The sequence below is a fragment of the Ammospiza nelsoni genome, chromosome 3 (assembly GCF_027579445.1).
Source record: "Ammospiza nelsoni isolate bAmmNel1 chromosome 3, bAmmNel1.pri, whole genome shotgun sequence".
NCBI lineage: Eukaryota > Metazoa > Chordata > Aves > Passeriformes > Passerellidae > Ammospiza > Ammospiza nelsoni.
The window spans coordinates 68838992-68864917 of NC_080635.1; the positions used below are offsets into that span (position 1 = coordinate 68838992).

General features: G+C 37.5%; 1 protein-coding gene across 1 annotated transcript in view; it reads left to right on the forward strand.

The window, feature by feature from the left end:
* REV3L (REV3 like, DNA directed polymerase zeta catalytic subunit) overlaps nt 1-25926 on the forward strand; it is a 113134-nt gene that overhangs the window by 46097 nt on the left and 41111 nt on the right. The window contains exons 5-13 of the mRNA XM_059467995.1: nt 2959-3055; nt 10885-10979; nt 11561-11665; nt 12629-12713; nt 12799-12947; nt 13238-13366; nt 15876-16113; nt 19187-19323; nt 21733-25912. Coding sequence (XP_059323978.1) covers nt 2959-3055; nt 10885-10979; nt 11561-11665; nt 12629-12713; nt 12799-12947; nt 13238-13366; nt 15876-16113; nt 19187-19323; nt 21733-25912 — 5215 coding nt within the window. The remainder of the gene's footprint in view (nt 1-2958; nt 3056-10884; nt 10980-11560; nt 11666-12628; nt 12714-12798; nt 12948-13237; nt 13367-15875; nt 16114-19186; nt 19324-21732; nt 25913-25926) is intronic.

The following is a 25926-nucleotide window of genomic DNA, read 5'->3' on the forward strand; positions in this document are numbered from 1 at the left end:
CATTCTTTTTCCAATGCTCTTTTTTCCCCCTTTTTCAGATGATAGATGAAAAATATAAGCTGTTTATATTCTCCTTCATTATTTATATATGGATGAGAAACTTAAGTCCTGAATGGGAGCAAAGGAACGGAAGAGGAGTATGGGCTGAGACCAGTGTACTTTAACTATTCTTATAGGGGAAGAATACAATAAAATAAAAGGAAAAAAATGACACTACTTTGTCTGGCTTGATCATATACTGGCTGCAGTGCTCCTAAGAAGATTGATTCTGCTTTGCATGGCTCCACATCACACATGCATCAGGAGCCTGAGCTCAGTCTGTCGGAGTCCCCAGGCACAGGATCACTGTCTATTGCTCCTGGCACAGCAGCCAAGCGACAAATGGTTTGTCCCTGGTGCAGCCTTACAGAGGCACTGCTGTCAGGAGCCTGTCCTTGTACAGCAGCCCTCTCTGAGCTCAGGCTGTTGGAGTGGTGTGGAAGCACAGCCTCTGCTTACACCTGACACACTTTACCTGCCTGTTCCTCACTCAGCCTCTCTGTTGTGGGAGTTCCTTTCAGTCAGGTATGGCTGTGTCACACAGGCCAGACCAAACACTGTTTCTTAGACAGCAGTAAAAGCCTTTGCCAAAAGATGTGCAACAAACACACTTCCCTTACTTCCCTTGCAGATGATATGAAAATGAGTCTGCCAGTTAACACATTTGTCAGTGTAAGCAAGCAGCCTCAGGAGCCTGTTCATAGTGGTGTTTCTCTCACTGAGATAAGTCAGTCTTTTTGAAGGCTGAGAGAGGTCAGCATGCAGATTTCTTGTAGCAGGAATATTCTGCCTTCATCAGCTTGTATCCAGAAAGTGCAGCAGTTCATTTCTTCAAGGCCTTGTCTTTATGGGCTGTGAAGAAGACAGTCTATTCATTCATGCACTACATACCACTGTAACTGTTGCAAAACTTTTATTTTCAGTAGCTGAATCTGCTTCTTTAATACGTCTCTGAAAGACCTTGATGTGTCATTGCTACTGTATTTAAAGATCTTTATATCAAGAGAAGGGAAATATTGATTCTCCTTAAATTCCTGTTCCTATGATTAACTTTACTGAAGAAACAAACTAATACAGGAATTTGAGCCTCAAATTTTAGAAATATATGAAAACAGCAATGATAAGGAAGAAGAAATGGAATAATGCCCTGAAACTGCTGTGGTGTGGTATTTGAAATGCATATAATTTTAAAAAATAAATTATATGCATTTTTATTGCATATGCAATATGCATATAATGTATATATGCAATTATATACATTAAAATAGTATCTATTTTACCAATTGGCCTATAACCTTGCATAACTGCTGTGAGATGTATTTTCCTTTAAAATATATAGCTATTCAGTCCTATTTCATTAACTTAAATTAATCAAGCTGCAGATGAAAAATAACAAGAGTTGTTTCTATGCATAGTCAGTTTACATTTTAATATGGAGAATTAGCTGACATGCCACACAGTAAAAACATGGCTGTGTTTTTTCCTGGACTAGCTGGCCTGGACAAGTCAGCACTTTTGAAGAGCCCAGACAGTAAGGTGTGCTAGGTTTGAGCTGGATCTGTGCAAATGGGATCAGATATTTTGTGTTGTCTTTCCAGAATCGATGCTTAGGTGTCGAAGTGCATGGACCATAACAGGGCAGGTGTGGCTGAAAGGTGAGCTGGCTCTGCATGAGCACAAGAGTGTCCTTTCAGCCCACTTGAATGCCACATGTGCCATCCTGTACACTGAAGAGTCTGATGTAGGGACAGGGCTTGCAGGAACCTAATCTGAGAGCAGTAAGCTTGGTCTGGAACACATGGAATTAAGCCTGCTTGGTTCCATTTGTAGTTTCTAAGGTTCTTTTGGCATGGTGCCTGCCAATTGCTTCTTGTAACTTAGCACTTTTTGCTACATGAGGACAAACCTAATATTCCAAGTAGTGGAATTCACATGGAAGACTATTATGAAATTTTTAGAATAAAAATATATGTTCTAATAAATATTTAATTACTGAAGACCTCTGACAATTGAGTTAATTGGTGTAACTTTAACAAATGCAGGAGTGTTTGCTATGGCTGAAAGGTAAATTTAATACCAGAAAGCTGCTGGTGCATGACACCAACATAGCTGAGAAAATTCAAGGTTCAAGCTGGTCCTTTAGGTAGAAGTGGGAGACTGAGTAATTTTCAGTCTTCTCCCATTCTACCTCCCTCCAACTCCATTCTTGGAGCCTGGGATTTCTTTCTTGTGCCATATCCTGTGTATATTTTCTTTGCCTTCTCTGAAAAATGAGGGTTCAGGTGGAGACCTCAAGACAGGTAGGAATTCTTCAGAGAGGACTTCGCCAGCATGACTTTGGAGCACACTCCCTTACATGGAGACCTCTGAGCAAATGTAGAGTATTTTCTTTATTTGTAGGTCAGACAACATCTGCCTTCATTGCAGGTTTCCACTTACTGCTACTACCATTGTATCTCGACTGTGTTGTATATTCCCTTCCAGCTAACAAATAAGAAAAAGGAAAAGTGTGAAGTAGTGTTTTCTTTGGCTTCTAATTTCCATTGGGATTTGAACTGTGGACCCAGAAATTCTGAAGTTTACATCAGGCTGTATGATTTATTTTGAAATTTTCACGAATAGGAGAAGATTGAATTTAGGCTAAGATATGGCTGGAATGCAACAAATGTAGTTCAGAAAATGTCAATGTGTTGGAAGTATATTTTTCTTTTTTATATAAATGTGTCTATGTTTGAGAAAGAAAATTAGGTCATTTATATATGATAGCATAGTTAATGGATGAAAGTTATATCATGCAGTGCTATTAATTCTTTAGGAGCAGGTGGACCAGTAATATTAAATAATAAATGCAGTGATATAATATTTGTAAAAAATATTGCCACATAAATTAATTAATTTCTCATTCTACTTTTTCTCTAGGTGACACATCAGGTGTAAGTAAACATCATAGAACTCATTTGCCAGAAAATTCAAGCAATGTATCTTTCACTGAATGGGAAGAAGATGAAATACCAAGGTCAGCATCCCAGGTTTTTCTGTTGTATGCTATATTTTCCTGTATACATTAACTGGCATGTAATAGAGTTCCAGTCTCTCATTTAAAGGACCCTTATATATTTTGCATGTTTAAAAAACAAAAGTGATTATGTGACACAGATGACCATTATTTAGTTTCTCTGTATAGTCTTGGTCACCTGATGCTTTGTGGTTTATGTTTATAAAAATCCAGCTGCTAAATAATGGGCAAAATTCTATTTTCTGGGTTTTTGAATGATGACTTTGATGATGAAGAGTTTGGTGAAGAGTTAAGCCAATTTAATAGTTATAGAGAATATTTACACATCAGTTCACAGATTGTGTTTTTGTAATCATCCTTAACTAATGTGACCTCACTGTGAGGCCACATCTCGCATCTCAGTTTGGTTTTGGGCCACTCAGGACAAAAAGGACATTGAGGGGCTGGAGTGAGTCCAGAGAAGGGCAGTGAAGCTGGTGAAGGCTCTGGAGCATCAGTCCTGTGAGCAGCAGCTGAGGGAGCTGGGGGTGTTTAGCCTGGAGAAAAGGAGGCTCAGGGCTGCCCTTATTGCTCTCTACAACTCCCTGAAAGGTGGTTTCAGCCAGGTGAAGGTCAGTTTTTTCTCCCAGGTAAGAAGTGGGAGGACAAAATAAAATGGCCTGAGGAAAGGGGAGTAATAAATAATAACAATAATAAACAATAAATAAAATTATTTCTAGTAATTTACAATAATTAAAATAATAAACAGTAAAAGTGCCAGAGGAGGTTTAGATTGAGTATTAATTACTTCACTGGAAGGCTGATCAGGTATTAGAATAGACTGCCCAGGAATTGGTGGAATCTCCTGGAAGTGATCAAAAAATATGTGGATGTGGTGCTTGGGGGACACGGTTTAGCAGTCTTAGATTAATAATTGGACTTGATGATCTTGGAGGACTTCTCCAACCTTAATGACTACGATTCTATGAATAGTGTGTTATCAGAGAATTCAGTTTGTCCATTTCAAATGGCAGCTACATAAGAAACTTAGCTTAGAATTTCCATCTCTGTCTCCCATGCTTTTCCTTTTTCTTAAGCATTTCCTAACCTACGCAGTTTGTAATGTGTAATGATTTTACTTCTATAAGAAAATGAAGTATTTTTTGAACTTTGGGGATTTTGTGGCCAGAGTTGGGGAGGGGAGAGAAATTCACAGTATTGGAAGCTAACTGATTTATATAGTTTATCTACAGCAAGTTCATTCTTTAAGCTATTTGCTAATGATTGGCAGGTCCTTCTGTCATCTAGTAATCTTTTCAGTCTTTGGGTGGATCCTGTCATTCTCTGAAGAGCTTATTGGGCTCGATATGCCACACTTCCTGCAAGTGTTAGATACTGGGAGTTTTTGCTTCCCCAGTGGAAAATGTGTGCATTAGGCCATACTTAAGGTTTTTCTAGCATGCAAGAACATGAGCTTGTGTTGATTACATCTGGTTTTCTGATTGTTTTACTACTTCAAGGGAATTTTGCACCAACATTCATCTTACAACTTGTGGTCACTTTATGTGCAGTTGTTCTTGGGCTATTTCTTCTTTTTGGCTGCATTTTTCATTCATGGTCCATTTCAGGTTTTTTTTGGCTTGATTCTGCAAGTCAGCTTATGTAAGCATTAAGGTTGGATCATAAGTTAGACCAGGATTATCTGATGTTACTTTACACAGATCTGGGGAAGGCAGATAAACAGAACGCAGAGTAGTACTTCTGGCTGTCAGCACCAGAGACGGGTGAGCTCAGCAGAGCAGGAGCCAAGGATGCCTTCTTATGGCTGTAACCACAAGTCTTCTTTCCTCCTCCTTCCACACTTCCACATGTACAGCAAGGGGTGCAGCATCTCACTTGTGCCAGTCCTTCTCCAGCACTCACATGTCTTCCAGAAATGGGACATTAACAATAATGGGGAAAATCCCAAGTCTGTCCATTTCCCTGGTAGTCGTTTGCTGTATTTCTACCAGCAGGAATTTATTTCTTGAATGTAAAGCCTGAATACTACATAATATAGCACACAAATTCTCTGTACATCATGTGCAATGATAATGGTAGTTCCCCATACACCTTACACTTTCATTTATCATGCCAATTTGGCTTGTGAACATTTTAGGATTTATTAGTGCAAGATGTTTCTCTTCTCATCCTGTTTCTATTATTCTACTTCTCAGTTATCTTGCTTTTGTTTTCTGATACTATGATCTGGTTGTGTATCCAGCATGTCTACTGGCTTGCCTTATCAGGATATTTCATTACTACACTGCTGTATTAATGAGATGTGAAGTAAGCTCAGTTACAGAAACTGCCCTATACTCAGTTCTACACATTTTGTATTGATGCTCTGTCCTTTTTCTATACCCAAGAGGAATTTCACATTTAGTTAGCTCCTAAAATGCTTTAATAAATTAGGAACTCATTTATGATTCCTGCAACTGAAATTGTTTACATTTGATACTGTGTTAAATGTTCTTTTATCTAGAAAATTAATTTTTTATTGAGGGTGTTCTAGCATGACTGTCTTCCCCATGCTGTAGGACATACATGCCATAGCAAAGCAACAAATCTAAACTTTTCCAGTCCTGCTTTTACTCTGTTCTGTATCTACGCAAAAATATTTGCCTGTTAAAATTTCTCCTGGATTATTTATGAGTCATCAAGTTAAAACAGTGTTCTTGTAATCAAACCCATACTCAGTGCCACTTTCATATTGCCTTCCTACTTTCAAATTCTGAAAATTTGCTTCTAGGTTGGCTTAATGGATCTGTAATTGTCATGATCAGCCTTACTGAGAGTAAATCTGACCCAGATAGTATGAGATACCTATCCAAGGAAACCCTTTTAATTGTTTGCTGAAATGATTGTGACTCAGCTGTTTCTATTTTTGCATGCTACAGCATTACTCAGTAGCTGTAAAGCTGCCTTTCTTACTTTATTTCTTTTTTCTTAAAAAAAGGTCTTCTGTATTCCCAACATACATACTTGCATATCAACAGCTGTATTTATTTTTAGTTTCATGTGCAATATCTGCACAGTCCCCTCCTTTATTATCCAGTCCTCTTCAAGTTCCATCCAGTTCAAGTTGAGACATGTAACCGTTTTGTGAATTGTTTAGCAAAATTTTTTTACGTGCTGTAATTTTATCACTTGACTGCTATTTTCAGTAGCATTTGGAGTTTCTTCTGAATATCACTGAACTTCTAAATTTCTTTCCCTGTCCATTATATCAGATATGAAGATCACATAAATCTTTCCCTACCTTTCAGCTGTATGCTCAAGTAATTACTTGTTCTGTCAAGAAAAAGCAAGAAGAGAAAAGACATTCAAATGTTGTTTGAGACCACAACATTTCTAGGCCTGTCTTGTATTCTTAGTGACCAGGATGTCTGTTTGGACTCATTATCCTTTGTGTACCTTAAGAATACATTTTAGGGATAGTCCGACATGTATCTGCCAAGTCCTTGCTGTAAGTGGCAGTTAACAAGTTCTCTTGTTTAAGCAAGCAGGGCCAGTGACTGGGCACTTCTTGACTTTGGAACACAGTATATCACTTGGCTGAAATACAATTCTGGATACCTGGAAGGTAATATGCAAAATTTAAAAGTCACATATGTAACATGGACAGCATTTTGCTGAGTAAATACTAGTGATGTTTCCTTATTTCAAAAAACATCTGAGAATATGTAAAATTTTCTTGGTGACTGAACTCCCTCTTTCATGCTAGAGAGCACCTTGCTACTCAGCCACTTAGCAAGAACAGCATTCAACCCAGCCATGTCCTTTCTTGCTCTTGGCAAATCTCCAAATTATTGATTGGCTGCTATGATAAGTGCACTGTATTAAGTCAAAGGCATTTAAAAAAAATGTAATTGTAGAATGATTCTGTTATCAAGTAGACAAATGTCCAAATTTTCTAGTGCCCAGGAATCCCTGTAAGGCTTTTAGTTGTAATACTTGCCGGTGTTATTGCACTGAAGCCTACAAAGCCTAACCTGAAATGGGCAGCAGTCACCTGAACCTGGTAGTGCTATCCAAGAGTTTTTGACATCAGGAGTTCTGGACATGGGACACATTTTGTTATCCCATTCAGGCAGCTGATAATAAATGATGAAACACTTCTATGAGTTCCATTGAGAAAAAACTTTCTGGTAAACATCAGACTTGGAGTATCTGCCAGTCAAGTCTACCACTTGGACATAATGTGTTAAAAGCAGAATGATTGGTAGAATGCTTTTGAGAAACACTTTCTTTTTTTAAATCTTAGATTTGCTATTAGACACTAGTTTATATGGAAGTGGAGAGATCTGACAAATAACACTTCTGCACAGTCTAGCAGATATGTAATGTTGCAGATTTTTGTTAAGCTTGTGACTGTCATAATTGCTTTTCTCGCTTGTCAGCCTGTGCATGTTTTTATTTAGCTGTTTGATTTTTTAATTTAATGTGCATATTATTTAAGTCACTTGAGCATCCTGAAAACAAGGACATGTTTTCTGCCATGAGCAGAGCATGGAAAATTATTATGTGAAGTTTTAGAGTCCTTATCAGCACAGTTGAGTAACACCTTTCAGATACTCCATGAAGTTAGTTTTTGTCTCTTGTGCTCTTGTGTGTTTAACATTACAAATACCTCAGATGGGGTCATTACAGAACTTGTTTCCTTAGGCTGTCATTAATATTGGTATTCTTCAGGGGTTTTAAGAGCTTTGATCTACCTAGCTGCATGTAGTGAGCACTTTTTTTAAAAAGTGTTGACTGTAACCTTAATTCATTGTCTCAACGTCTGAGAAACCAGACCTTGGTAGTTTCTTTGAGCACAAGTTTCATCCTAAACTATAGTTTTTATCTCAGTGGATAGTGTGAACAAACTACTACATTCTTCAAAAATAAGGACCACTTTCTCTGTTCTCAAAATAATGTATTTGGAGCTTTTTATACAAAAGTAAGATGGATTTGTATTGCAGTTTTTCACCTAGTGTGTAGGTATAAAAGGCAATTTAAAATGAATTAGTATGAGTATCCCAAGTATGGCAGCTCAGTGTTGTACAACCCTGATTTGCTTCTTCAGAGAGTAAATTTCTATTCTCCTGCAGCTGGGTTCCTTCGACACTGCCTCACTCAAGCCTGTCTTTCATATACCTGTATTACAAGTTTTATCCTGTGAAGAAGTCTCTTTACATGCCTTCTTACAAAATGAAACATAGATGCTGTGAAAAGCTTTGCCTGGGTCTTCCTAATTCATTCTTTTCCAACCTTGTTCTAATACAGATATTCTCAAATCATGATTTTGGCATTACCTAAACTACTACTTTTCTTTGCAAAACTAATTCATGCAATGTGAGGCAGGTGATTAGTCTGTTGTATACAGCAGCCTGTATTGAACAGGCACTTCTGAATATCTTGGAAGGCATTACAGCTGCTAATGACATGAAATAGTTCATATTTTCAATCAACCACCACTGGGAGGAGAGTAGACATGTTCTGACTTCTTCATGCTGTCTTCTCACCTGCTAAAACAGCACTGTAGCTGCTGAGGAAATGTGTGTTGATCAGAGAGATTGGGAAATACGGTTACTTTGTGTATTTTCCCAATATGTTGCACACATTTGTTTTAGGTGAGCAAAAGCACCAAACCTAACACATGACCAAGCTGTTGCCAATACTCATTTGAACCAGTTCCCAAAGCAGCATGTAACCATGTTAAATAACTGTATTCAGGACAGTTTGTAATCCCCCCCTTACCACTTCATGTTTTTGTTTTATTAAACTTAAATTAAAATGTCAGCAGGGTCAGTTAAAGCTGCTCTGCTTTCATATGTCCTTCAAGGGTTTTCCTGAAGTGGGAACAAATGACTTCTTGGCCTTTGTGGCTTACCTGAAAGTTACAGAAGTTTGTAGTGCTACTACCATGACTTCAACTAGTGCAAGTGTCTAGCAGCTCACCTTGACAAGGATGTTAAATGCCAAGCTAATGAACCAGTGGTATTGGGAAGACATTCCCTCAAATCTAATGAAGAATTTACTGTCAGGTGTCTTTATCAGCTTCCATGTAACTCTTTAGAGTGTGCAGTTTTGACTGCCAGCCCTGCCTTCATCATGAAAGTGTTAATGACAACTATAATGATAAATCCTAGATTTGTTTCAGAAAAGGCCTGATATTATCTCAATGTTTTTAATTTGAATAATATGCCATGTAAATTGAAATACTGTAGTCTTTGACAGAAAGGCTCCTCATCTTCCTTTCCAACCCCCATTAGTTTTGGGGTTTTTAAATTGTCTTTTAAAGAGGAAATCAGTGAAAGTGGGAAGCTCAGATCTTTGATTTTGTATCCTCCAGACAAGTCAGAGCAAGTCTTTACCAAATTTCTGATGTCTCTGACCACTCTCTATCATAGTCCTTTCTGCTTGTTCCCAGAAGTGTTTTGGTTTTGTAAAGGGAGCTAAGAATTCTTGCAGCCTCTTTCCTCAGTCTTGTTTCCCAGTGCTCTTGCAGTGATTTGTTACTGTGGGATCAAAATACAAGTTTCAGCTTGCCCCCAGTTCCTGTTGCCCACTGTGCAGGCAGAGCTCTGTTTGATTCCTTTGATGAGTGAACACCCAAAGTGTGTGACATGAAAAGTATGAATTTTGAGCATATTGTGGGCTTGTTTCCTAGCTGGTAGCATGACTGGGAATGGAGGGACATGATGGCAGTGGATTGTCTTTAAAAGTGTGCATAGAATCATAAAATAGTTTGGGTTCAAAGAGACCTTTAAATGTCATCTAGTCCAGCCCTCCTGCTATGAACAGGAACAGCTTCAACTACATTAGGTTTCTTAGAGCCCTGTAACCTGACATTGAATGTTTGCAGAGATGGGATTTCTCCCACCTGTTTTGACAGCCTGTTCCAGCATTTCATCCCCCTCATCATAAAACAAAATCTTCCTTATGTCTAGTCTAAATTTACCCTCTTTCAGTTTAAAACCATTACCTCTTGTCCTATTGCTATAAGCCTTACTAGAAAGTTGAAGAGCTTGGAGTGGATTTTCAGTATTGCCCTAAAAGGGTAGGGTTTTTAAAGGGTAAACAGACTTTTACAAGATGTTTTCTGTTTGTTACCTTCCTCCATGGACTCCTTAAAATTTGTTCACTGACAGCAGCAGGTGGAAGGTCACTGACATTTGCAGATCTTGAAAGGCACAGCAGGAAGGTGATCAGATAATTGTACAGCAGTCTTGAATCTGTTTCTAGTATTTCAAGTCTTCATCAAACCAGCTGTCCTGGTTAGCTGTATTAATTCAGCATATAGTAAGGTTGTTAATACTCCCTTTCTTATTCACCACGCTAAATAAAGAAAAAACTCCAGAAAAACTAGTTGTAAATGTTAAAGTGCTCTTCATTGTCCTGAACTGTGAATGAGAAAGAAAAATTCTTGCCACTGTGTTTTCTGGGTGCATGATCCTGCCAGCATACCTGGTCCTATTGGCTGAGTTATGTGGAGAATTTCATTTTGTGCTTGAGGGGAAAAACATTGTTGTAATTGCTTTAGTAGTTGGAGTTATCTACCAGCTCTTTCTCTTCTCCTCACAAAAGAAAAAGCTAAACACTTTCAGTTGAAGGTACAGATTTCTTATCTAATTAGATTTGAATATGATCATTAGTTTAAGAACTTGCAGGTGAGGATGGGAACTGATAATTCTGCATTCAGTTAGTCACTTCTGTTTCCTCAAAATAATTTTTGATATTAGTCCAGTTAAAAAGCAGTGATGATACATGTTTCAAACTCAGTGTATTGATAAAATTAATCTGTGGTATTTATGTTGTCGCAGCTCTTTAATGTTGAAAGGTGTTGAGCCACAAAGTACCTGTGAATTGGAGGTGGATGCAGTAGCTGCTGACATTTTGAATCAACTGGATATTGAAGGTGAATTGTTAATAACATTCCATGTAAATGGTTTTAGAACAGAAACCATGTTGTCATAGTTCACTCTTCTTCTAAGGCTCATCTTAGTTAAATCACAATCAATATTTCAGTGTTAGTGAATTGTTGATCTTCAAATGTATAAAGTTTGAAAACAAATAGTTAACTGAAAGAAAGGAGGCTATAAAAATAGTGTCTTATCAGAGCAATATAAAGAGGGTTTTTTTAAATGCATAATAGGCGATTTCAGACCTATACGAAAAATACTAATGGAAATACTAACATCATGTGTGCATGTATGCCTATGTATGTGCATACACCCATATATATATATACACACACTACTTGGTGGGAAGACAAGAAAAAGCCAAAGATCTAGATTACAAATAGGAGATCTAGAAAGCAAATGAATTTACACCTTAACTTTTACATAATACCAAATCTTAGAGTAAGGCAGGAATGACAATTAAAAAATAACAGGCTAGAATGACAAAGAGATGAGGAAAAGTGTTAGAATCCAATTTGGGGAAAGAATGCTTTGTCATTTTGGCAGATTTCCCTTCATGTATAATTGCACATTTCAGCCCAGATTGGCAGGAACCCTGGTTTGCAAGCTATATGGGAGGATGAAAAGCAGCGACGGAGGCAGAAATGTGAATCTTCTCAGATTAAGCCACCTGAGTCACAAGGTAAAAAAACCCAAACAATTGAGCAGCTGTTAATCCAAAACTTTGAATAAGAAGCAAGCAAGAGGACAGAATTTAAATTGGTGTATCATGTTTGAGGGATTTTTAGATGTACTGGTTTTTTTACTTCCAGGCTTACTGATGGTCCAGTATGTGTTTTCCAATTTTGAAAGCAAGATGATGTAACCCTGCCTAAAGCATCATGATTCAGCTGTCTGCAAAACATTCTGACAGAATGAATGATAATGGTAGTTAAGATTGTGTGCTTTGTGATGGAAAACATTTAAATACCAACAAAGCTAAATCTCTTTATGCTGAAGCTTTCCACTGTAGTTTATGCACAAGGGCAGTTCCATTGAATTTCTGCAGAATTATAGCTAAGGTGATATTAGATTAAAATTCTAATAGGATAGACAAATTCCTGTCTTTATGTCCCTGTTTTTATGTAAAATTCATTACACGGGGAGGATTGTGCTCTGCAACGTAATTGCATAGTGAGCAGGCTCTTCTCCATAGAACTGGGGCCATATTTCTTTTAAAATATGAATGATATTTGGCAAATAAGACAGAGGATTGAAAGAAGGAAAGAGGCAGGTTTCTGCCTAAGGCAGACTACTTTCTGGTTGACTTTTTTCCTGTGTTTCTGTGTAATGTTATTGAGGCTGCATAAGCCAGACTTCTCAAAAATGTTCATTGATTTTTCTTGGATGCTCACCTTGGGGTACTTGCATCATGATTTATAAATGCTGTTGTTACTCACAGTTGCATATGAGATCAGTTGGGAGTATGTGAAGTATTTTAAAGTTTTTTTAATACTCTTGGAAAGTCAGCCCTCAGATTTGGCACTGAAATTTAGCAGGCACTTCAACTTTGAGCCTTTTTCTAATAAAATAAGTAATTTTAGCTGCTCTCTGTGTTGAGAGGTCAAAGTAAAACTGAATAACAAATATTTTTCAAATTTTAAAGACCGTGGATTTGTGCCAGCAACAGAGAGTGAAAAATTTTTTCAGAAGAGACTTAAAGAAATTCTCAAGCAAAATGACTTCTCTGTGTAAGTGTTTAGCCATTTGTCATAAAATATAGTATTCTATGCAAACCTTAAATATGCATTTAAAACTTGCTTTTCAATTAACTAGAACGTTGTCAGGATCATTGGACTACAGTAATGGATCAGAGGAGTTCTCTGCTGAGCTAACACTACATTCTGAGGTACTTTCTCCTGAAGCCTTTCCGTGTACACCAGCTAATACAGTAGAAGTGCATGATGATAAACAGATGGGCAAAGGTGAGTTTTTTTAATATCCTAATTGCTTAGGCATAAATCTATGTCATGGTTTGTCTATTCATACTATTAACAGAAGTAAGCCAAGGAAGTTGTGATTGTTAGTTATGAAAAACCAAAGAGTAGTTTTGGTTTTTGTTATTGTTAGAGTAAGCCTTTCTAAAATTGCTACAGCGAATAATGGAAATAGAGTTGGATAGTAAAATCCATTCTGAAGTGGCTTGCTTTCATAATGTATTGATGTCTCTGACTCAGAAGTTTTATGCTTTCTCTTCTCTTTTTTTCTTTTAAAGACTCCAATAGGATGCATACTGATAAAGAAGAGGAAGCACTTATTAATGAAGAAGCAATTTTAAACATTGTGGAGAATAGTCAGTGCTTTCAGCCTTTGTCTCAAAGACTGAATCAGACTACTGTTTTCAGTGAGTATGACTGGAATGTCTTTTCTTCCAGACTATTTTATTGTTCCACAGTCTTTGTGTTCCCTTAGGCTACCCATCATGAAAGAAAGAAAATAATTTATCTCAAGGAGTTTTTCAGGTTGAAAACGGGTTTAGACTTCACACACACAGACACATACCCTACCACCACCAAAACACACCTTCTGCTTTCTAAGAAGTGTCACCAGGACTATATTTGTAGAGGCTGCTCTGTTTGACTGGTTCAACAAGCCCTGTCCTCTTGCCAGGTCAGCTCAATGCAGTCTCTTGTGGGTATTGCTCTTCCTTGTGCTCCTAGGGCTATAAGGCTGAAACTATCAGAATGAAGATGATTTTGACTGTCTGCCCATGATACTCTTGCAGTTACTGACTGCATCTTTCATACAGTTAAGGTAGAAAATATGCATGTGATCTGTCTTCAGAGGCTCAGAAGAGCTGTCTGGAGGTACTGGGCAGTAGTAGGTTGATAATGAGAGGCAAGTTGCAGCAGAGCATTTCCCAAAATTTTTAGATACAAAGAATGGTTGAAGCAAAGAAACAAGAAGCAAAATATTTAAGAGGAGGAGAAAAACCATGACAGTGAAATTGTGAGGCATAAGGGGGAAACAACCATAAAATAACCAAGAAAGGACCTTGTATGAAAAACTAGGAGGTAGAAACAGTTCAAATACTCTAAAGGAGATTAAAAGCACATATTTCATGATGTATCTCTGTGTATGTTCTTTGGTAAACATAATGTATAATGTTAATGTGAATCACATAGTGTTGGGCAGGGAGGAGTATTTAAAACCTGTGGTAGCCTCCATTTGTTTTGATACCTATAGTGTATGAGTATGTGCTTGGGCAACAGTATATGTCTGTGGGTAATAGAATATACAACCTTGAAATCTGTTTTTGCTAAGAAAGGAGGAGTAGATGAAGTTAGATTTAGAGTGTAGTTTTATTTTGCAGAGAATAGGCAAGATTTTGATTATAGAAGTTTCATAGGCAAGGATTTGGATTTATTGAAAGAACTGCAAGAAATTCTGTAAGAGCTGGCAAACATGAGCAGACCTGAGAGGATAAAAAGTGGCTAAAATAATATGTAGGGGGTAATAAATGTAATATATACATTTGAATTGCTCAACCATATTGAAGTGATGAAATTGTCTTTTTTTTCCATTGACTAGGTAATCAAATTGAGATTATATTACTTTATTTTTCTCTTTCTTTCTCTCCTCCCTTCTTGTCATGCTGATTCCTAGTGTCTTGTGTGACTATGAGTAACATGCTGCATATTTATTTCTTATGCTCCCTCATAGCCTGCACCAGTGTCCACTTTTCCTCCCCAGTAGAGTTGTAGTGCTACAGGGAGACTGCGAACCACATGACTTTTGCTATTCAGTGTGAATTACATCCTAAGGTTCATATTAACATGAAGTAGAGGTTGGAGTTTAATGATGAGCCTCACCAAGGGCACAGGAGCAAAGAACAGAAAGTATAATTGAAAGTGGGTTACTTCAAAAACTCTGGAAAAAGGGATGGTTTCTGTTGTGAAGGATTGCGTGGTATCTTGTGAAGTCTTTGCAAAATATGAAAAATGCCTTTCTCACCAATGTTGAGATCTATTTTATATAATGCTCAAGATCATTTTAATCATATGATGCTTCCCAAGGAAAGAAATTAGAGATTATCAAACTAGAGAAGGAGAGAGAAGTAACAAAGATGCCTAGTAGACTTGAGGTCATAAAATGATTATGAGGTCAGATGATAGGTAAATAGGAAGAGAGTGAGAAAAAATTGTGACTTGGAAGGATTTTTAAGAAAAAAACAGAAGGGAACTGCATAAATTACTGTAAGCTTGGGTCAAATAAAAGAAATATGAAATTTAAGAGAGGTGTGATGTCAGGTAAACTTTCAGTGTTTCAAGAAACCTTGGAATAAAACAGCTTAAAGTGACATGAAAAGGGAGCCAAAGTTGAGCATTATATTTAAGAACAGAAGGAGGAATAGTTGGTCAAAATCATCATCCCTTTTCACAAAATGCAGTGCCTGAAAGACCTCAAGTGATACAGAAAAAAGTGCTCCAAGCTAATGCAGCTATTGAGCAAGAGAAGGCAGTGATGCTTCGTAAGCTGTCACTCAGGCTAAAATTAAAGGGGAGAGTGAAGCTTTACTGAATATGTGAAGGTAATAGGAGAGTGGAGAGAGAGAGAAATGAGTCCACTGGATCTGGTACAATCTGGTAGGGCAGAAAGAAAGAAAGTTGTCAAAGTTTTAGATACAGAGCTAGAAAAGATAAATAATAAAATTTGAAAAAACAAGATATGAAAAGAGCTTTGTTTCTGTAGCATGCCTTGCCTTAGACAGTAAAAAAATTGATTTTTAAATGGTGAGGGGCTTTCTTGTTTGGTTTGGTTGGTTTTGTTTTTTACTGGTAGACTGTAACTAGTAATTTTGTTCTACAAGTAGAACAAAATATAGATTCTACTTGTATGGGCTTTTTCTGCAGTGGGCAGTAGTGCTGATGAGGCCATGATTGATCTGTTGGCTGGACTGGAGAGTGATGGATATCAGATGGGACATCAAAAAACACTCTCTCACCATCATTCTCTTGGAAGCTGGCGAAATTCTCAGAACAGTGATGATGAAGAAAATGAGCCACAGTGTGAGAAAGAAGAAATGGAACTTAGCTTGCTAATGTCCCAGAGGTGGGACAGTAGCATGGAAGAGCCTGGGCAAAAAAGAAGGTATATATTTTCTTTTCTTAATGTTTTTTTTTTCTGCCAGATCTTTCCTTCCTCCCACCTTGTTTTCAAGTATGCTGTGGGCCCAATGAGATGTGGAGAGGTCTCTGTTAACAACATGGAAAAATCTGTGCAGATCTTGGGATGGAATGCACATTGTTTAGATGGTGATGTGATTATCAGTGTTATCTGGAGATAAAGTGTTTAAATTCGGCCAAACATAAGCTTCTAGTTTGCTCTTTGAGGAAGAATGAAGTGGGCTTTTTGTTCTACAAGTCCAAATACAAGAAAACCTTTAGTGGTAACTTGCTTGTAAGGTCACACCTTGGGTATGATGCAAATGTTAAGGTGTATCTTGTATATCTTTTAGTAAAGTCAATATTTAAGAAGTATTCATATGAAGACTAACCAAGCAACCTGAGGAAGAAACATCCATTTGTTTCCATGTTCAAAGCTTAAATCAAAACATGAATGTTGTTCACTCTGCTTGACTGCTAAAGGTCAGCAACTTCAATATATTTAAGGCCAAGTTTCTTGGAGCACCTTCTCAGGTTGTAATGACCTTTTGTACAGTCTGCACTGACAGGCATTGAAAGCAGCTATATCCAGTTTCTCTTGCCCCCTGCTTTCAGCACAGCTTCTGATATTTATAATTCTGTTTGAAGTGTGAGGAACTTCACAGACATAACCTTTTTTTTATTTGGGGTTTCTTCCTACGTCAGAAATTGTAATCATACTATGTTTCAGGGAACTAGAGAGGTATAGAAATGCTGCTTTTATTTCCATAAGGCACATTAAAGTTGTAACAGAACCAGAAGTTAGTTAGTTCATTAGTCTCCTAGTTCTAGAGGTAATTGATCTCTAAAGCTACTTTTCCTATCTGACCTTTGATTTTCTAGGATATCTGACCTTTGGTTTTTTTCCCTCCAGTAGTCTGAAAAGTTGAAATTTTCATCCAAAACACTTCACATCAAACTTCAGTTTAGTGGTAGTTACTGTGAAAACCTGTATCTTGCAGAATTCATTAGCTCAGGCACAGCTCTGTATAGACTTGACTGTAGAACTTCAGGAGTCAGGTAGGATTCTGAAGCAATTAACTGCTTTCATGCAGAAAAGAATCCTATTTAAAAACTCAAGAGACTTGATGAGCTGTCTCACTGATCTCTTACTCACATATGCCTACACCTTAATCCCAGACAGAAGACACTAGGGAAAATGTACGTACCGTGTACTTCCACAGGGACTGAGCTTGTGTTCAGAGGGAATTAATTACAAGTTCTCTTTCACTGAGATCTCTACAGAATTTGGACTGATTTCAGACACAAGCCATGGGTATCTTTGCCCCCTGCATGATTGTGCTCATGTGTGAAGAACCAGCTTGAATCTGATGATGGATCTGACTTTACTCTGCTCGGGCTCATTCCATCTGTGTGGCTTCCTAATGCATCCTTGAATGTCCATACTAAGGCTTTTCTGTTAGTGAGTGTTTACTAGTCTTACATGATCTCAGAAAATCTATTGTGCTAATGAGGAGTAACCACACCCTGTTGAATGAATTCAGTGGCTTGGGTTTGATTTGTATCGAATTGGAGAAAAAAGCCCACCAAGACCTGGACTAATTCATGTATGGTGATATCTTTGTGTCACATAAATTTTCCCAGAATCCAAACTGATAGGCTTGAATGAGGAGAAATCCAAGTTACCTGCAGAGGTCATCTCCAGGCTGATTTGGTTTACTAAAATTTACAAAAATTTACCTGGGATTGCAGCATAATTCATGTTGGAAGACATCCTCAGTTTGATATTAATTTGCATATCAAGCTGATTGCTTTGTGCTGTGCTTTTCCATGTTTTGGGAACATGGAAGAGGGACAACTAAGCTCTCTTAGATCATGGAGACTAGCTGTGCTTGTTACTTGATTCTCCAAGTCATGCTTCCAGACATGAGTGGAAATGATGTACTTACATTTGAGCCTGTTGTTTCTGAGCTAACAAATCTGTCCTGATCTAAATTAGCTCTGTGCTGACATTCAGATGTCTGGGGTGGTACCATACACATAATTCATGCTGGTCTAACTCCAGTCATCAAAGCATTCTACAAAAGTAAACTGTATTTAGGTTATTGTGGATTTTCCTTCCTGTAAATTCAAAACATTTGTATTTATATCTTTTAATGTATTACACAAACTTAAACAAAAAACAAACAAATTTAAAAACCCCAAACTTCAGTTCTGTTATGTATCTGTATTTCTTTTGTGTAGTCACAAAATACCTTACTTCTGGTAAGAATTTTGACTATCTCACACTTAATTTTAAAAAAGAAATCAAATCCCTAAGTTATAATATACTGCAGGATTTGTTCTTTGTGGTTTTCTATCATATTCTATGATATTCTTCCTTCCCCAATGCCCATATAAAGCAAACACAAAAAAATCCAGAGAAGCTTTTCTTTGTAGATTTGCTTCTTTTTTTTCCCAGTGAATTTATGACTGCAAACATGGCAGTGTAGAACAGTTAACTTAGTAAAAGCAGCTTAAGTATTAACAACAGCTGCTTCAGAATATTCAGTGAGAAGTGGAATGAAGCATAGTTTTGTTGGTCATGATTTAGTTAAGCCTGCCAAGAGAGAGAATTGTTATAATACAGTAAGACTTCTTAACAAAAAAAAAAAACAACCACAAAAAAGTAGACATCTGTTCACTAACAGCTGAACTGAAGTAATTTTGCATAGTTGGTTTAGTCTTCAAATTTCAAGCACTTTGAAGCAGTGAAATTAAATTGCAGTAAAATTGATCTAAAATTAAACATCTAAATGCTTTCTCTGCATCTTCTTAAGTTAGTGAATCCTGCTGTTTAAAATGTTTGGCTACCACTGTTGCCTCTTAAAATAATAACATTGAATAATATTTTGACTTTCTCACTGAGAAATGTGACAAAATTTTTGTTTGTTTCCTTTTGCTCCCCCAAATTACACAACCATATAGCACCACACCCCATTGAATTTCATGTTCCCTATGGTTCATGGTGTTTACTAATAGAAGTATTATGCATCAGTTAGTTCTTCACTTTCCTCCAGGTCAGCTGGCAAAAATATGCATCGAAGTTCAACAGAAGAGGATTCGTCTTCGGAGGAAGAAATGGAGTGGAGCACTAACAATATCCTAAGTAATCTCTCAATACCTCAGTTAGATGGAACTGCAGATGAAAATGGTGGTAAGTAAATGGAAAATCAGGTTTGGAAGTTGAATCATAGTTCATTTTCACATCAAATTGCTAGTTCTCAAAAGTACTGACCATTTTCAGTCCATGTTTCAATTGGAAGGAAAAGTTCTCACAGATTGCAGAAGCAGGCCCTTAACATCTTCCTTGAAAAACACTTGTATTTTAATCTCAGTGCCCTCTATGTATTACCAGAATCTGTTTTTCAAATTGTATTGATGATCCAATAAAGGACATAGTTTAATTAGTTCTTTGGAAAAAACCAAATGTGATATTAAGAGTAATAGTTCTGTGGGATCATTTATTCTCCTAGGATTATTGTAAATAATTAATGTCTTACTGTGTAGATTTAGATGATTCTTTACAAGTATTTGCCACACATGCTAAACTATAGTAAGCTTTTGTTTGGGCCTGTGTTTCATTCTGCAGATTGCATATTCACATTTGGGACTGCATGAATTAAAACTATGAGTGGCAAAGCCACTGCAGAAGGAACTGCCTTTCAAAATCTGTAAATAAAAAAAAATTAATCTGTAGAGATCTTTTGCCATCTTTATAACATGATCAATATCTTTGATCAAATAACATTAGTCAACAGAATGCACATTTCAAAGTTAGGGAAATATATAAATAATATTATTTGTTGCATTGGAAAATCTGCAAGTCACATTATAATGTTCAGTTGAGAAAGTGAACTGTATGATCTTACTAGATAGATTATAGATAACCACAGCTATTTTTTGTGTTCAGTGTTTAAAACATAGTTTGCTTTTTCCTTTGTTTTATAGGTATAATGGTAGGACTAATACATGATTTGATGTACTGATAATATGGTATGCTTTTGTCAGATATACAATTGTAATTTCCTTATTTGCCATACTTTCTAATTTGTTGTAATAAGAGATGCTGCTGGCTGAAGAGACTGTTCCTCACGTTGGCTTAGAAAGCGTATTTCTGTCAACTTTTACACTGATTTCTTACAATATGAGATACAGTAAATTCAAAACAGATCTCAGTCCAGGTTGTCTAAATTAGAAAATGCCTATCTACACATGAATCTGTGTCCATATAATCTGACTGACTGACAAGAATTTTTGCAGTTTTTATATCTGACTAGCCAGGTATTTTCCAGGTGTTTGTTGGCACCACCAAACTCCCATTTTCTGAGTTTTCAGTTAATCATCCTACTTCTTTCCGTGGACTCCTACCTCCAAAGAATAATAGGCAGTGTCTCCCAGCTGTGTTTCACACCTCAGGGACTCTGTGTATGCATTAGAAAATGTTATTCAAAACAGATTGGGACTTCCTTTTATTTTTCTCAGCCAGCAGCAAATAAATTGCTAAGCTGAAGGCAGCGTGAATCTAAGATGATCCCCAAATTGATTGAGACTTACACTAAAGGCCCAAAGGACCCCCAGTCTAGTAAATCAGTGTGCAGCACATGCTTTCAGGTCATGTAGCATGTTTCATAACTCCTGTCTCCCTTCAACATTTCAGCTAAAGATGTGGATACAAGAGGTGGAACAAATTTCTGTGTGCCAGGTGCTCTGTGGTAGCTGCCTCTGCAGTGGTACAGCTGCTGACAAACTACTTGTTCAGCAAGGTTATGAGCAAGCACACACTTGTTAATTTGTTACCACGTCCCTGTCCAAACTTGCCCCGCAATAAATGTGGTGAATGTATCACCAAAAGAGATGAAAATCATCACACATACCATGTGATGAGTTTGCACAGGACAAATTACCACAGCATCTCCTGGTCTCAGATTTTGTGAGAACATTAATACATGGATATGAATCCATGGTCTAACTAACTGGTGCAAGCTCCTTGCATGAACACCTGAATGGGTGCTGTATTGCTCTGCTATATAGAAATGCAGGAAAATACCTATGTTTAGTGCACAGCACAGTTCATACAAAGCCCTTGCCATGTTGTGAGATGTGCTACTTTAGCTTTCTATGCAATGATTTTTCTACATGAGGAAGGTCATCTAAATAAGAATTTAGTTTTTCAGAGCTAATGAGTATACATACTTCTCAGGGACAAAGCAGGGTACAAAACTTTTCTAGAAATCAGTCTGTTTTTATATAGTCATCTGAAAGCAATTGTGAAGCCTTCTTTCAGAAAGTCAGCATGAAATCTTTAACAATTGTATGCAAGTCTGTCATTGAGGTATAACTGACAAAATGCCTGAGACAAATGTACTGACAATGTGATTTTGATAAAGCAACTCATGTAGTCAGGGTCTCTAGTTGTCATGATGATAAATGTAATGTGACTTGCAAGTGTTTTGTTTCTTATTTGGATGGGAAGGCTTTCAGGAAAATACTATTAAAATTTTTAATGCCTTAGGTTATTTTTTTACAAGAAGACTAGAATGAAATTGCTTTTCTTCCATTTCAGACAATCCTTTGAATAATGAAAGTTCTCGAACTCACTCCTCCGTTATTGCAACAAGCAAAATGTCTGTAAAGACCTCAATCTTTCACAAAGATGCTGCTACACTAGAACCCCCATCTTCTGCTAAAATTACTTTTCAGTGTAAACACACAAGTGCCCTTTCTAACCATGTTTTGAATAATGAAGATTTTGTAGAAGACCTCTCACAACCAAACACAGAAACAAGACCTGAACTTTCAGTCCATTCTCTTACAAAAGAAAGCACTTACTCAGCCAAGTACCCAACTCCATTCAGCAATAGTACCCATGCAGAAAACTCTCACAAAGAGAGCAACAAGAAAGATACTCTTCCAGTTCCTTCATGTGGAAATAATATTTTTGACTATGAAGATGATATTTCATCAGTGAACAGACCAATACCTAGTAGGAAGTACATTAGCATTAGGAAGGCTGAAAAGGACGTCTCTTTTATGCATGTGGGCCGCCATATTGGTGACAACATGTTGAATAAAAATTTATATAACTTTTCTGATATGAGCCACTCCAAAGGTAAAATGTCCTCTGAAGTAAATGAAAAATCCAGCAGTGCAAGTATAAATAGTTTTTTTCCAGCAACAGCTACAGAAAATTGTGAATTGGTATCTTGTTCAGGAGGCAGTCGAACTGTGGTACATTCACTTGAAAATAACACTGATGAAGGTGGCCTTAATAAGCTTAAAATTAGGTATGAAGAATTTCAGGAGCACAAGGCGGAAAAGCCAAGCCTCAGTCAACAAGCAGCGCATTATATGTTCTTTCCTAGTGTTGTTCTTTCTAATTGTCTCAGTCGACCACAGAAGTTAGCTCCCGTCACATACAAATTACAGCAGGGCAACAAACAGTCCAGGCTGAAGCTGAATAAAAAGAAGCATAGTTTTATCAATCGTCAGGAGCCTGCAGGTGTAAATGATGTTGCAGCAGTGAAGGAAGGCTGCTATACACAAGGTAATGCCTGTAGTAACATTCCTGATAAGGATAGTGCTTTACCTAGTGACTTAGTTCAAGTTCCTCTTGAGGCTTTTGAAAACAAAATGCCTACAAGTACTGCTAATTACACTGACTGCCAGTTTGCAGATGGATCTCTTGAAACTGAGCAGTCATTTGGACTGTGTGGGAATAAGTACACGCTCCGAACAAAACGGAAGGTGAATTATGAGGCTGTAGACAGCGAATCGAGCTTTGTCGCACACAACTCAAAAATTAATCTACCTCAACCGATGGAAAGTGTTGAAAGTTTGGATGGGTCTCAGAAGTCTCGAAAGCGTAGAAAACTTTCTAAAAAGTTGCCACCTGTTATTATTAAATATATTATCATCAATAGATTTAGAGGGAGAAAAAATATGCTTGTTAAATTGGGGAAAGTAGATTCTAGTGAGGAAAGAGTAGTACTCACAGAGGAAAAGATGAATTTATATAAAAAGCTTGCACCTTTAAAGGACTTTTGGCCAAAAGTTCCTGACTCTCCTGCAACCAAATATCCTATTTATCCACTAACACCAAAGAAAAGTCACAAAAGGAAAGCAAAACATAAGTCAACCAAGAAAAAAGCTGGAAAACCACAAAAAACAGGTAGTACAAATATTAAAAGAACTTTAGCTTTCAGAAAAAGGACTCATACAATTCTTTCTCCTCCTTCGCCCTCCTACAGTGCTGAAGCTGAAGACTGTGACTATAACTATAGTGATGTTATGTCTAAGTTAGGTTTTCTTTCTGAGAGAAGCACAAGCCCAGTAAACACATCTCCACCTCGCTGCTGGTCTCCCACTGATCCAAAAGCAGAAGAAATTTTAACCAACCTGGACAGAGAAGCTTTATTTAGTAGGGGGCCCAATATCTACAACAGCAAGACACTTAATACTAGTGTAGGAAAAACTAGTAGGGCAAAAACTCAGGTTAAGAAATGTAAAAAGAAATTTGCTAGCCCCACTGTATCTACCAAGAAAAAGAAAAAGATTAATCAGGTTGATAAAACACCGGATGATGGAAAGAAGAAACCTAGAACAAAACAAAAAGCATCCTCAAGAAAACGCGTTGTATTTAAAGATGAAAAAGAAAGTAGTCGCTCTGCTACTGAAGTCAAGTTTGTGCTGAAGCATCAAGATCCTCATGAGATTTCTTACAACTCTGTCTGCTCTCAGCCACTTCACAACCTCAAAGACAGTCTTCTTCCTGGCTATTCAGCTGGATATCTGCCGTCAGCACAGCTCCCTTCAGCTGATGCACAAGGTAATTCACTGGGCTGTTTTCACTCACTGATGGAAATTGATAAGCCTGTAGATGCACAGTGTTTGCCTGCTCCACGGGAAGACCCTCATCCATCTTTCGCATCTACTCTCACAGCATCTGGAAGGGAAGTACCAAAAATGAGCTCTCAGAGGTCCAGGACTCAGAGTGCTATATTTAGAATGAAGGACTCTGCTCTCATTCAAAACATATTTGATCCATCTAATCACTCAACTCACATAACACAGAATGCTCATATCTCAAAAGATAAGACTTCTCCAAAAGCAGAAGAGATAAAAAATTTTCAAATCAGATATTTGCCACCAGCTGGAAAATTAAATGAAACTCGTGACTCTCTGGACACAGCAAAGATGGATCAATTACATACCACTAACTATTTGCATTGTAAAGACAATAATCAACAGCAGATTTTTTGTTTACCAGAGGCATCCAAGCATTCTGATCCTTGTTCTTCTATTCTTAAGCCATCTGAGGAAAACCCTGGGCCACTTCAACTGCCTAAAAACTGTTTAGTTACATCTTTGAAGAGTCCAGTGAAGCAGTTAAATTGCGATCAAAACCAGAGAGGGTTTATTTTGGATATGTCACATTTTAAACCAGAAACCACAAAACAAAGGCCTCTGTCAGAAACAACCATGCAACCAAAACCCATCTCCCAGTACAAAAACAGGAATATAGTGGCCCCATCAGCATTTGGTGAAGGACAGTCTGGTCTGGCTGTTTTAAAAGAGTTGCTCCAGAAGAGACAGCAGAAAGCTCAGAGTGCCAGTATTGCACAGGAGCCATTGCCAGACAAAACGCAGCTGAGCAAGAGCATACCATGCCCTCTTGAACAGAATAAAGCCATCAAAAGGTCACGACCAGTCACATCATCAAGAAAATCTCGTTCTCCCAGGAGCACAAAACCTAAAGAAAAAACAGCAAAACTTGCAAAAAAGGAGTCTTCAAGCCAGCCGGTGACTAATCGCACTGATCGTTCTGTATCTGATGACAGCCCCATTTTCTTTTCAGACCCTGGTTTTGAAAGCTGTTACTCACTTGAAGACAGCTTATCTCCAGACCACAATTACAACTTTGATATTAATACTATAGGGCAAAGTGGATTTTGCAGTTTTTATTCTGCAAGCCAGTTTGTCCCAGCAGATCAAAATTTGCCCCAGAAATTCTTGAGTGATGCAGTTCAGGATCTTGGTTCTGGACAAACAACAGAAGGTGACTTTCTATGTCATAATGACCAAAAATCTGAGGAAGAAAAGCAACATTCTTCAAGCACAAATAAATGGATACGGTCTGGTTCCCTGAGCCCTGAGCTTTTTGAGAAGACCTCACTAGATAATAGTGAGAACCACTGCCATAGTCAATGGAGGAAAAACATTCATTCTTCAACTTCTAGATCTAGTTTTATTGATACCTCCTGTACCCAAGAGACTGAAGTCTGTTTAAATGAAAAGTTCAAATTGAATATAAATACAGTAAATAAAGAGAGATTTCTTAATCTTTCTCAGCCAACCTGCTCAGACTGGATTCAAAGCCACCTTAGAAAAGAAACCACTTTTGAACCTTGTCAACCACTTGATTCAGTTAATATCTCTTTTACATCCTTATTGTCATCACCTGATGGTGAACTTCTAGATGCAGCTTCTGAGGATTTAGAATTACATGTTTCAAGAAACAACGAAGCATTAACTCCAACTCCAGATAGTTCACCAAGATCAACCAGTTCTCCCTCACAATCCAAGAATGGAAGCTTTACACCACGTACTGCTCACATTCTTAAACCTCTCATGTCTCCACCCAGTCGTGAAGAAATCATGGCAACTTTGCTGGATCATGATCTCGCAGAAACAGTCTATCAGGAACCATTCTGCAGCAACCCTTCAGATGCTCCAGAAAAGCCAAGGTACTGTGTTAAAT